The sequence below is a fragment of the Sorex araneus genome, chromosome 11 (assembly GCF_027595985.1).
Source record: "Sorex araneus isolate mSorAra2 chromosome 11, mSorAra2.pri, whole genome shotgun sequence".
In the NCBI taxonomy this organism is placed as follows: domain Eukaryota; kingdom Metazoa; phylum Chordata; class Mammalia; order Eulipotyphla; family Soricidae; genus Sorex; species Sorex araneus.
Window position 1 is genome coordinate 27,581,215 of NC_073312.1, and position 14,333 is coordinate 27,595,547.

The 14,333-nt window shown below is 38.1% G+C and overlaps 1 protein-coding gene across 2 annotated transcripts in view; it reads left to right on the top strand.

Moving 5' to 3' along the window:
* Positions 1–14,333, top strand: part of HPSE2 (heparanase 2 (inactive)) — a 641,446-nt gene that overhangs the window by 2,712 nt on the left and 624,401 nt on the right. For both annotated transcript variants that reach the window (XM_055119266.1, XM_055119267.1), the window contains exon 2: positions 383–540. In XM_055119266.1, coding sequence (XP_054975241.1) covers positions 383–540 — 158 coding nt within the window. The remainder of the gene's footprint in view (positions 1–382; positions 541–14,333) is intronic.

Here is a 14,333-nt window from a genome sequence, read left to right on the forward strand (position 1 = left end):
TGCGCAGCGGTCAGCGTGCATAGAACTTCTGCACCCCCGCGGGGAGTTTTCTGGGCTGGGGCCGCCAACAGCCGGTGAATGCGCGTGGTCGCTGCGCTCAGTACCGGTGTCCAGTCTCCCCTTCTCCCCCCTGATCCGGTACACACAGGGTTGACACACGCGATCTCTAATCCTGGGGAAATAAATCGCTTTGGCGAGCAGCTAGGGGGTCGTGGCCGTTGGGCGCAGGAGGCTTATCCGCAGGGAGTCGGTGGGCCCGGGAGGCTGGGCTGGCTGCGGTGTGAGGCTGCGGTGCGGGACGCCAGGCCGCTGCGGACCGAGGGCTGGTGCGGCCTCTCGCCTAGGCTACGATCCTTGCTTCTCACTTTCTCTACCTCTGCAGCTCCAAGCGTCTGGTGACCCTCGCCCGGGGACTCTCGCCCGCCTTTCTGCGCTTCGGGGGCAAAAGGACCGACTTCCTGCAGTTCCAGAATCTGAGGAACCCGGCGAAAAGCCGTGGGGGCCCCGGTCCGGATTACTATCTCAAAAACTATGAGGATGGTGAGAAGCATATTTCCCGATCTTGGGGGGCGGCGGGGGAGTGGTGTTTGAATGTGGGAGCATGCGCTTGCTTCGTGCGTGCGTGTGTGCGTGTGCGTGTGTGTGTGCGCGCGTGCATGTACATGCGTGTCTGCACGAGGGGTCACAAGTGTGAGACTCTTGCTCGTATTACTGAAAGGGTCTCTCCAGGTTGTCCTTGGGCCTTTCTCTGGATTATCAAGTGTCGCGGAGGCAGCGAACTGGTGATCAATTCTGGCAAGTTAGTGTGTGGGGAGAAGGCACTGTGGGTTTCTTGAATAAGAAAAAAAAAATCAATTCAGCCACGTTCATAAACCATTAAAAGTTCGGGCCACGTTTCACTCTTCAAACGTGCCTTTTCTTATTTTTTGTTTTCCAGGGGCTATGGAGAGATTCAACTTTGTCTGAAACCCCTCTAAAGTTTTCTAAGGGTCCCATTAGATTGGTCCCTTATGAGGGAAGTTTTGAATACCTCAGCAGCGGGTTCTCCTTGAAACTATTATCAAAATTGATTATTTTTTTTAAAAAAATGGAATTATAAAAACTGGTCTTTTTTTCCCTGGCAGGAACAGATGAATTAAATGTTGGAAGGGCTTTGAAAAACTCCAAATGTTCTTCTAATGTGAGAAGACAATCTTTAAAATGGTATTTAAAATTCTGCTTAGTGGGTTGGTGTTAATACTTATGAACTTTTGTATGGATTATACTTTCTTTCCCACTGTAGGCAAGAGGGGAATTGGTGGGTTTAGACTGGCCAAAGGGATCTGAGAGTTCATCCTGAGACCTCTCAGGCCCTGCGGCCCCTTCTAAGGGAGCCACAATTATACTCTGAAAGGCCCAGGGACATTTTCTTACCGCTCCCTGGATTTGGTTACATCTTGTCCTTATAAATCAGTATTTTTTGGGGCTTTTACAGAATGGAAATTCTGGAGAGTTAGGATCTGTTTCAGGAGTGGCTAAGAAACATTTTTTTTTAAAAAAAAGTGGCATGGGGGAGAAAGGTTGAAGCTGTAGCTTCTTGAATTTAAAGCAGGAATAGTGTTACCTTTTTTTTTTTTAAACAGTGTTTATCAAAGTGTGTAGGTGTTTAAGGTTACATTTTTACAAAGGTGAAAGCCTTTGCCATAGAAATTCAGTTGCAAGTTGGTTTTGCTGTCACAAGTTGGAAGTGCTGAAAGGTAAAGAATAATTCTGAACAGCAGCTCTGATGGTAATTTGAGCCAGGGCTTTATGGCTCCCAGGGTCACTGTCACTTCAGTGATCAGACCCAAGAAAAGAGAATATTAATGGTTCTCCTGATTAAACAGCTCTTCTTCAAATCCATTTGAACTACTTCCTCTTTAGTGGGGGGAAAATTTTGTAAGAGCCCCAGAAATCACTGGCATAAAAAATCAGACCATTATAACTTTATTAATTGTCTTCCCCCTCTACAAATTTATTTATATACATATGATTTTATTACCAATTAATTATGAATATGAGATCTTAAAGTGAAGGATACAAACTGTTTCCCTTTGTAAAAGGAGAAAGTGGGTATCAGGGAAAGAAAGGAAATTGGCAGAAATTCCCATGAAAACTTTGTAGAATTCACATAGAATTTTAAAAAGATACCAGAATTGGAAAAGATCTAAAAGGTCATCTTTAATCCTCCCACCAGTTCAGGGGCTAGTGCAGGATTATTCCATATGGAACCCTTTTTTGCTTTGTCCAACCTGGTATTAAATATCTCTAGGAATGTAGTGTTCACCACTCCCGTGGGAGAGAGTTCTTCTGTCCTATAGGTTTTTTTTGCTGGCAAATTTCTCCTGAATCTTTCTCTTTTCAAATATTCTCAAAATAGTCATGCTTATTCCTCTTAGCAGATTTTAGACATTTACTATCAGAGTGACTTCTATCTCTGGTGTTAGTGTCAGCATTCAGAAAAAGGTTTCCTCATAGCTGTTTTCTATCTAGACTACCTGGATTTAATTCTTTTAAAACTTTCTTTAAAGTCAGTCCTTCCAGACACTAATCTGTTTTATTGCTCCTAGCTGAACTTCTTTTGATTTATGTCTCCCTGGTAATAAGATGCTCTGAACTATTTCAGTATTTGAGGCCTTAGCAGAGTTAAAGAGAGTAGGACTGCCCTATTTCTGCCCTTTGATAGTCGCATATCCTTGAATCACTCATACTGTCTTTGTTGCTGCATGTTGCATCTAAAAACTCAAGGCAGACATGTTTTTGGTAAAGCCTCAGCAATTTTGCAAACATATTTTAATTGTCACTTTTTATCCAGTAAAGAGTATCATTATCAGGAACATCCAAAAACATATCTTTTCAGTAAATGGTCCTGTAGTGTGCACTTGGGCATGAGCACCGTGCTGAAAAGAATTATATTTAATTCAACAGAATAAAGAATAATAGTATAGATTTTGAGTACTAAGATGCACTCACTGGTACATCAAGAGAGTGGTATAGTGAAGAGGATATAGAATTTGAACTTAGAAAAACCTGCATTGTAGCATTTTTCTTTTTAAATACGTGGCCTCTTTGCTTTTTGAATGCATGGCCCTGGGGTTGTTGCTGCTTTAAAACACGTGAGTGATGATAAAACCTTCTGTATTTTGCTTCTGTGAGGATCCTAAGAGTAAGGTGTAGAAAATATTTTGTCATCAGCAAGGCCAACTATTCTTTTGCTAGGATGATTCAGAAAACTTCTAACATACATATTTAAACGTGTAGAGTGGGATTAAGGAGTGAATAAGATTTGATGAGCTAGAAGTTTTGTGCTAAAGGAAGGAGATAGACTTAAGGAATTGTTTGAGAGGATTAAGGAAATAAGGAAACATCTTTAAGGAATGAAAGTGGAGAATATAGGGAGGCTTTGTGCATGTCCTAATGAAAGAGACTAATCCTAAATTTTTATATTCTTAAAATGAATGGATAGATACAACTGGGGGAAATAGACTTTTCTGGCTAATTCATTTCCATTGCTACCATGATTTTTTTTGGGAGGGGGAGTGTTGTTTTCCCCTGAAGTAATAGTGCAATTTACAAGTCATATGGCTTCTATTTTCCAGATGCATTTTAAGCACTTCAATGTAACTGTTTTTTCTAACTTTCTAAAGTCCTGGTTTATGTATGATTTTGGGGAGCTTCTCTGATTACACCTTTAGTATAGTTACCCATTCCACTCTCTATTTAGGGATCCTGAATTTCATACAAACATGGTGATGATAGAGGAAATAAAAACAGGATTGTTCTTCATTCTCTGGAATCTTACTCTTTGCCTAACATCCTCTCTGTTCTGTGTAATGTTATGTTTTACTTATTCCTGATAAAGATACCTTGGGTTAACCTTCTGTTCTTAAGTTTATTTTGCTCTGGTCTGCCCCTTTGTTGTTTTCTGTCCCATTGTGCTTTATTTGTATGCCTGTCTCTTTATTGTCATAACCATATCTTTAATCAAGATGTATGCCACTAATTATTTACATCAAAAGTCAGTGTAATATTACTAAAGTACATTTGTCATGTCATTCTTTTGCTTAAAAACTGTGATTATTTTCAGATTGCTTACAAAGATGCTCAAACTCCTCAACAGTGTTCAAAGCTTTTCTCATTTTAGTCTCAGCTTGTAGCTGTACTTATATTTTTATATACCTTTCATTAGCACCTTCATTATTTCAACTCCATACCTTTGTTCAGAGAGCATATGAGTATATTTCTACTCTGAGTGCCTTTCTCTTGGCTCTGTTCAAAGCTCAGCCCCAATGCCATCCAATTCCTTAGACCTAGGGCAGATGTCCCTTATTTTAACAAAGCCTTTTCATCAATGGATTATTCTGTACTGATCTTTACTTTCTTTGAACTATTGTAGCTTTTACTCTATCCTGTGTTTTGGCCCCTGGTACTTTGTTTTGCTCTTTAACTTTTCACATGCATTTGTGATATATACTAGTTAGACTGCAAATTCTTTATAGGAAGGGCCATTCCTAATTATTGTAACAGATAAATGTCTGGCATTAGGTATGGCACATAGTAGAATTTTAGCAAATATTTATGGCAAATAATAGGGTCAGAGCACTCAAAAAGGCTCTGGGAAATGTAGTTAACCAATGAAGAAATGAGTGACCACATTCCTGAAGATTCTATTAATTTTTCACCTTTAACGCATATTCCTATGAAGTTCACTTTTAGTTCTTATTTTAATGACATTCTTCATTACTTTTAAATGAAAACTTTAAAAAAAAAGATTATCTTGGCTTTTAACTTTTTAACTTTGCTAGTTGTCTTGGTTTCAAGTTGCCTTTAGTGAACTATACCACCTTATAATGACCCACACTTCAAAAAAATTGCATTGTTTCTTTTTGAGATGTTTTGAGATATTTTCCAACTCACTATCTCATAAAACGACTAATTATGTAATGTTTTTTTCAGATATTTTAATTATTTTATTCCTATCTTTTGAATATCTTCTTTTCAGAAAGGTTCTGAAATCCTCAGTGATGAATGTGAGTACATGTGGAAACTCATAGTGCTACATAACTATTTTTATTGTTCTCCTTTCTCCAAATTTCATTAAAGATGAGATAATTCTTTTTCTTCTTTTTATTCCATTTGTTTTTGGGGGCATACATGATAGTACTCAGGGCTTACTCCTGGCTCTGTGCTCAGGGACTCGGGGTACTATATAGGACCATGTAGGATTAGATGGAGATCAAACTGGGATTGATCACGTGCAAGGCAAGTGCCTCACTCCTCACTCCCTGTACTATATTTCTGGCCAAGATATTTTTCTTTTTATTCCCATCCCATTTATCAGGACATAGAATATAAGAACATCACAACTGTCATAATATATAGTTGCCTTATATTTATTCACATTTTATTATCTTATTTTGTTTTACATAAATGTTTTCTGAAGTTCAGTTGCATTTAAGATTTTACATTTATTGATGTTTTGTACTTCTTAGTTTCAAGATGGATAAAGATGGCATAATATAAAATAAATAAACTTTATTGTCCTAATGCTATTAAAATACAACAATCATAATTGCCATAGGCAAGATACTTGATTCTCCTTTTGCGTGTAGGCTGGATTTAATTATTAAGTTCTAAAGAATAGTCAGTAAAGGGGAAAATAGTCACTTTACAGTGGTGACATACTTTTAACAAAGTGACCAAGATTAATAGCAGCAGATGTATATTCATATCATGTATTCCCTGTTACAATAAAAAGGGCACTTGTCCTTTGAGATATTTTATACCAAAACTCATAATTCTCTGCCAACTGGAGAAAACACTAGTCAAATCCAATATGACTTTACAAAATTCTTGACCATGCCATTCAAATGAATTAGTATCTTAGTGATTAGATAACATTAGGTAACATATACAATAATAGAACATCATAAAATATAGGATGAAGCTAAGTGGAAGATAATTGTTTACTGATATAACAGGAACAGCAGAGATGAATGTTGGCCAGCATAAGGTGGAAGTTAGGTTTAATCTTCTGAAAAATAGGTAGACTGTAGAATTAAAATGTGAAGGGGACATTTTGCCCTTGGGAAAGCATTTGATGCAAAGGCCAAGTATGTATTTGTAAAGAGATCACCTTGTTGCATAGAAGATACGTGTTTAGATGTTATTCATGTTCATTTTGCTATAACCATGCGCAACTCTTTTTCTGTAGAAGCCTTTATGCACATTCTGTGTTAATATAGAAATGTTACAATTAAGAAAAATACTTGGGCTGGAGTGATAGCGCAGTGGGTATGGCATTTGTCTTGCATGCGGCCGACCCGGGTTCGATTCCCAGCATCCCATATGGTCCCCTGAGCACCGCCAAGGGTAATTCCTGAGTGCAGAGCCAGGAGTGACCCCTGTGCATTGCCGGGTGTGACCCAAAAAGCAAAAATAAATAAATAAATAAATAAATAAAAATAGGGGCTGGAGTGATAGCACAGTGGGTAGGGCATTTGCCTTGCATGCAGCCGATCTGGGTTCGATTCCTCCACCCCTCTTGGAGAGCCTGGTAAGCTATCAAGAATATCTTGCCCGCATGATATGCCAAAAACAGTAACAAGTCTCACAATGGAGACATTACTGGTGCCCACTTGAGCAAATCGATCAGCAACGGGATGACAGTGATAGAGTGATACTTAAAAATAAAATACATGCTAGAAATTATTCTAAGGAAAATTTCTCTTGTGAGAATTGTGTCTATTTTGAGTTTCAAGAAATTTTATTATACTTTTATTACCTCGATATATGTAATTATTAAAGAGGAAAGTAAATGTGTGAGAGACAAGATTGGTTGGACAAATCCAAATTATGGAAACTTTGGGTTTTAGTAGAATAAAATGGAATTTTCTCTGGAGTTCTTTTACTTCACTGAAGGAGGGAAGGACAAGTATTTAACATGGACAATGACTCTTGATCCCTTCTTTTTTTTCTAAATCACTGGCCATATTAATGCACTCTAACCTAGTGTTTCTCAACCTTTTCCTGACCACAGTCCTCTTCTGAAGTTGTTTTCTTTCTGTGCCCCTGATATGTAACTGGTTACTCCCTAGTCTTGTGTCATAGTCTAAACTTTATGACGTTTTTTTCAACCTGTGCTCCCTTAGAATATCATGGGAGCCCATAAAGGACCATATGGCTGTAGTTGAGAAATGCTGGTCTTGTTGAAGTGTATAGTGCTGCATTTGATGAGGTTTAAGTTTTGAAGCATGTTTGATCAATTTAAATTAAAGGATTAATATTATTATCTTATAGGATACATAAAATATCAAAGAATTTGACAATTCTTGTGTAGTCCTTTTTTCTTTTGTGGAACAAAAGATTGGTATTTTAGAATATCAATTCACTCATGAATTTCATCATTGAGTTTGCACTTAGTTCTTTTCTTTGCTTGACACTTTAAATGGGCAGATGAATTAAGTCGCACTTGCCATAAATGTCGAATTGCATTCTACTGACCTCTTGTCACTTCAGCTGCATTAAGCCAAAAGCAGTTTCTAGAAACTTTTAGGCCCACGAAAGCCCTTCATTCTCTTTCATAATTAATATTTCATAGGATGTCTGCAAGCAGCTTTATCAAGGTTTTATATAATTTAGTATTGTATTTTCAATTATCAAAAATTATCTGATATACATAAAATATGTATATCAAAAATATACATATTTTATTCTGCTTCTGGAAACATGAGTATATTTTCTGTAAAATCATTGAAATTGCAATGATATCATTGAAAGCTAGGTCCTGAGTGCTTGCTGTAACTCACTGAATCACTGAATTTGAATGTGGCATCTCAAAGCCTTAGTCATCAGATCTTTTTGTCTCAGTTATTGTGGCTAACTGTATATAGTGCTGGAAATGATGGGGATTAGGAAATTCTGGTCAATTTCTTATGGATTGATATTAATTGAATCAGAAAGTTAAACATATAAATCTTTCAGTTGTAACCACATTTATATAACTTATCATTTGATCATTGGAGCCAGAGATAATCCACACTTGCAAGTTCATGTGAAGTACAAATAATGGTATTGCTGCTAATAACAAATATTTGTAAATAGTAGTTCTCCTTTCAAAGTAATTTAAATGCTCTCTCCCAGTCTTGTGAGATGGATACCTCATGGAAGAAAATAAGTTTATTTCAAAATTTTCTGTGTTTATTCAGCTTGCAAGTTACACAGTCTGGGCAACTGTAGTCAACAGCACTTACTGAGAATTTAACAAAATGAGTGAATATTAACAGTCTTAATTTTGGTGCTTCTTAGTGCCTTAATCAAGTTTCAGCTATTTCATGCCATGTGGCATCGCCACTCTGAGTGGTGTGTGTGTGTGTGTGTGTGTGTGTGTGTGTGTGTGTGTGTCTCATTATGAAAGAATTTGGTATATTTTATTTCTTATACTTGTCCATGGTCAATAATATAACAAAGTAAATATATATTTCTAGACTAGTGCCTACTGTTATAGAAAATTCCCTTCTTTTATATATATTCTTCCTTATATATTCTTTTGTATAAAAGGTACCTTGTATGGTTTGTTGAATTCCATTGTTCTTTGATTTCAGTCTGGTTGAGTTTGATTTAGTTCTCTAAACAGTACAATGAAAAATAGTATAGTTTTGCTTAATCAAGGACATTTTTTGAATATCACCTATTTGCTAAGTTAGATATTAGACTACTGTAAGGAATAAAACATGGACTGTATTCCCAAAGAGCTCTGGTCTTATATATGTAATGGAATTTTTAGTGGTTTCCAGAACAATTTTTATTCAGACTGATCTTTGCTCTCTTGCCTTCCACTTTGCTCATATTGTACCCTTTACCTTGACAACTTGTGTTCCCTCTCGATATTAAAATTATGCTTCTTCTTCAAAGCTTTGCTCAAGTTCCCTCTTTCATTAAGCGTTCTGCAAAATCAGTCCATATTGTCTTTCTTATTCTCTGAAATTTTATTAAATTCCTTACAAAATACTCTCCTTCTAATTTTGTTTGAATTCACTGGAATTTATGTTTGATTGATTTAAGCAGACATCATTTATGTATTTAGGAATTTATAATCAAAGTATATTAGCATTGACACATAAAAATGCATATAGAGATAGTCATCACTCAACATGGAACACATTAAGTCAAGCACAGTATTTATGTTATTTGTAAACTTTAATATATCATCTGCTTTTGTGTGGAAAAGAATAAAGACTGAAAAATATAAGCAGTAGTCTGTGAAATGATGAAGGTATGTAATTATATCTATACATTTGATTAAGGGCTTGGCATTAAATATCTTATTTTCATTTGTTCCAGAAAGGCACAAATACATCTGTGTGAGGATAGTTAAAAATTTTGTGTGTTAGGAGAAAATAGTTGTAAAATTAGCAGCAACAACAACAAACCCAAAAAAACCCAAAGTGGAAGGATGGGTTCTGGAGGATAGCTTAAAGAGCTGGATTCCTTATATGCAGCTGACACCAGTTTGACTCCCAGCACTATATATGGTCTCTCAAGTACTACCAAGGGTGATCTTTGAGCGCAGAGTCAGGAGTAAGCTCTGAGTACCACTAGGTGTGACCCAACCCCCTAACCCCCTTCAAAGGGCTGGAATGCATCATTTCCCATGCCCCACTTTCAGCACTCTTGGCCTCCAGCTCTGCTGAGTATGAGCATCGGCCCTCCAGGCCTACACAGCTTGACAGAATAGCACTCAAACAAAATAACACAGAACAAAAACAGGACATTTGATTATAGATCCAGACAAAAATAGTTGGAAGAGGTGGTTGTCATCTATTGGGTCATAATGAAGGGACAGAATAAGTGATAAAATTTGACAGCATTTATTAACTTCTTTAAGAAGGTATGTTTTAGAAACAGATACATTGAAGAGAATAGTAGGAATGGATTGTGTTGTTAATATAGGAAATTTTGACAGAAAAAGGAAAAATGAGATTATTAGAAAAGTAGCTGGGAATTTACTGTGAAATTTGGGGCAATTTTAGTATTTATTTGGTTTTTATAAACTGGAATTGTATCCTGCTTAGTTCTTCCTTCAAGTTCTATGACAAATGAAATCTTGTAGGTTTTGATAAGAGGTTTCATGAAAACCTTTAGATTTTTGTGTTTTTTTTTATTGTAATGTCATTGGTTTATAAAAGTGTAAATGTTGATCTGTTTTAGCGGTCCAGTGTTATCATACAATGCCAGCCAACGAAGACTCAATACCCCTCCAATATTATGCCAACTGGTCCAGCCTTTCTGGAAAACAGTATGGACAGTCCTTTGAAAACTAGAAATTGAGCTTTCATATGACCCCACAATACCATTTCTGGGAATATATCTCGAGAATGCAAAAAAGCACAGTAGAAATGACATTTGTACCTATATTATATTGTGCAGCACTGTTCACAATAGCCAAAATCTGGAAATAACCCAAGTGCCTTAGAACAGATGACTGGTTAAAGAAACTATGGTATATCTACACAATGGAATACTATGCAGCTGTTAGGAGAGACGAAGTCATGAAATTTGCTTATAAATGGATAGACATGGAGAGTATCATGCTAAGTGAAATGGGTTAGAAAGAGAGAGACATACATAGAAGGACTGCACTCATTTGTGGAGTATAAAATAACATTACATGAGGCTGACACCCAAGGACAGTAGATACAAGGGTCAGGAGGATTGCCCCATAGCTGGAAGCCTACTTCATAAGTGGAGAGGAGAAGGCAGCTGGAATAGAGAAGGGATCACTAAGAAAATGATGGCTGGAGGAATCAGTTGGGATGGGAGATGTGTGCCGAAAATAGATAATGGACCAAACATGATGACCTCTCAGTGTCTGTGTTGCAAGCTATAATGCCCAAAAGTAGAGAGAGAGTATGGGGAATATTATCTGCCATAGAGTCAGGGGGAGGGTGGGAAAGGGGGGGTATACCGGGGATATTGGTGGTGGGGAATGTACACTGGTGGAGGGATGGGTGTTTGATCATTGTGAGATTGTAACCCAAACATGAAAGCTGTAACTATCTCACGGTGATTCAATAAAATAAAAAAAAATCCCTCCAATACAGTCTATTGAACTCCCTTCCCCAGTTCAGCCAAAACCTTTCACCACCTGTGTTGGTAACTTTAATTCAAGGGTCATGGTGTGAGGGTATATGAAAATCTTTTCTTTATCCCCCATACCTTATTTTTTTTCTTTGATTGAATTTTTTTGGGGGATCAGAGATTTAAATGAAAACACTTTTATAATTCTTTTCTTTAGGGAGATGTTTGGGTCACACTTGTGGTTCTCAGGGATTACCTCTGCTCTGCATTGAGGAATCACTCCTGGTGGGGTTCAGGGGATCATATAGGGTTCAAATCCTGTCCTGTTTTGTGCAAGGGAAGCTCCCTACTTGTGCTATCGCTCTGGCCCCCACTTTTATAATTCTTAAAATGAAGAAGCCAAAGAACAAACAGGTTGTATATATTCTACACAAAGTCAAACTGATGTTTAAATTTTCAATTTATTTTTGTCAAAAGTTTTTTTTTTTTGTGGGTATTGGGGGGAGGGCATAGCTGACAGTGCTCAGGCCTTACTCCTGGCTCTGTGATCAGGGATCAATCCTGGTGGTGCTTGCAGGACCATAAGCTGTGCCAGGCATCAAGCCCGTGTTGGCCGATGTGAGGCAAGTGTCTTACCCACTTGTACTACTTCTCTGGCTCACAAAATCTAACATCCAGGGGTCTCACCAAACCATCCAATCAGTAGTAGGTTCGAGCGGAGTGTACAAAGGGCAGGGACTTAGTCAATGCAAGCTTATGACCCTCATCTACTGGAAATTCCTCGTTCATGGGGAATAATTGCAATTACTATTTATTATTTATTATGCAATCCCTGATCCCCATCACGAATGGGGTTCAACAGGTTACCTTGCCTGCTGGCATAGCGTAGGCACATGCTGAGCCAGTCATTGTAGCACGTGTACAACCTCGGACATCTAAGGGCATCACAGACCTGTTATTGCTCAATCTCGGGTGGCTGAATGCCACTTGTCCCTCCACTATGTACCAGCACAATCAAACAATTGTGCTGGTACATAGTGGAGCTGTGATTGAAGTCAGAATAGCCTCACATGAAGTTGGTGATTTTTTGCTGCCTGTATTATAGCATCATGGTAGGAGGTTCCTCATTCTTTTATCAAGAAGCCTTCAAAACACCTTCTTGTAGGGGCTTATAAGAGCTTGAGGCTGATTTGAAAGTTTGTGTGAGAGTAGGCATTAATTGACAGTTACTCTTATATCACTGCTGGCTGTTCCCTTCTGGCATGGGCACTTATCACCTCACGCTTACTCTGGCATCTCTCTCCGGATATTGAGTTCCTTATCTCCAGCCTCTGCCTGATTTCTGATGTTTTACTGTCTTCTTGTCACTGCCCAGCTAGACACCTTTAGGAACTTCTGTCTTCTAAATTAGGTCCCCATGCCCTTCCAATTTTTGTAGACACTTAAACAGAGGTTCCCAAAATTATTTGGCCTGCAACCCCCTTTACAGAAAAAAAATTACCCAGAGTCTTTTGAATACCTATAAACCTATTTTCATTATGTGAATAAATAAAAAGCCCCATCCTAATTGTGTCTAAAACTACTACTGCCCATGTGGATTCCTCCAGCACCCTGGCAGGAGGACCCTTATAACCCCTTTGGAAAATGTGCTTTTGAACCAGCCTATCCGCCTTGGCCAGATTCTCCTCAGCAAAGAATCTTTAAGCTTTTTATAGGCAAGACAGTGCAGCTTCCTGTCAGAACTCCTAGTTTCTCTGCCATTCTCTTAACTTCTACCCCAGCTGCCTCCTCTACGCCGTCATCTGATTGCTCACTTTCTACCTTTTTCCCAAATATGAAATTAGGTCTACCTGCCTACCTTTCAAAGCCCTAAGTTTGCCGTCCATTTATATGAATTTGGTATCTCAGTTCAAAATAACTCAACTAACCAAGCATTTATTGAACCTGAATTCCTATAGAACTCTTAATGTTTCAAATTCAGTCCTTAGGTTGGTTTGTCTTGGTAATGCTCAGGGCTTACTCCTCACTGTGCAGTCAGGGATTACACCTAGGGTGTTCAGGGGTTTATATGGGGTGCTGGGAATTGAACCAAGGTGGCTAAGAGCAAGGTAATCTCCTTTCCTATCTCTCCCAGTCCTAAGAATTCTCACCTATGGCCATTTTCTGTTTCACCTGTGTTTTCAGGTAACTTTAATGTATTTTCATATGGAAAGCTTTTCAGGTAACTTTTTTGTGTATTTTCATATCAAAATTTCATATAGAAAGTTCAACTTTATCCAAGATTATGAGCCACTGAGAGTAGTGATTATAGGAGCTCTCCTGTGTCTACATTTAATAGAGTATCTTTTGATTTGTGCCTCTTGTTGATCAACTGATTATTTGCCACTTATTTGATAGTTAACACCTTAAAGAGAATACTTGATTTCCAATCATTGTTTTGTTTTTCAAAGTCCATAGGGTATTTTTGGTTCATGCTTAATTTCCTTAGTCATAATGATGTTTGGGTTTTGTTTGTTTGTTTCTTGGTATGGACGTCTTCTCAACAGTGTTAGCGGAGGGACATCCAGGGCCACTCCGAGAAATTCTTGGTTTGGCTATGTGGACTTGACTATTTAATGCTTTATCATAGTGACAAGGTGCTGCTCGGGCCTAACAGTGTTCAGAGGACACCAGAGCTATGCCCAGTGTGGCCGGGAGGCTGTGAGGAGCTGGAGCTTGGAACTTCGCACTCAACATAAGCAAGACATAAAAGCCCGGGATGTATTCTAGTCCCCCAGAGAATTAATTTCTGATTGGTCCATCACTACAGTAACCATCTGTTCACAGCTGGGCATTATTAGCTATGATAGGTCATTTCAGGGTGTTAGACTTGAAGGTTAGAAATACCAGGTTTGAACCTCTCCCCTTCCTCTTAAAAGCTGTGTTATTTTGAGCTATTTGTTTGAGTATCTTTATTCATTTGTAACAGTTTCTATAAGGATCAGAGGAGTTTTCATAACCCTTAAAGAGCATTTCAAATATAAAGTACAATTCCTTTTCTCCTGCAAACAATCCACTAGGGAGTTATTAAACATGGTTGCCTTCTGCCTGTTTCAGTTGGTTTCTAACTGTCACTGTCATCCCATTGCTCATCAATTTGTTCGAGAGGGCACCAGTAACGTCTCTCATTCTGAGACTGATTTGTTACTGTTTTTGGCATATCGAATACGCCACGGGTAGCTTGCCAGGCTCTGCTG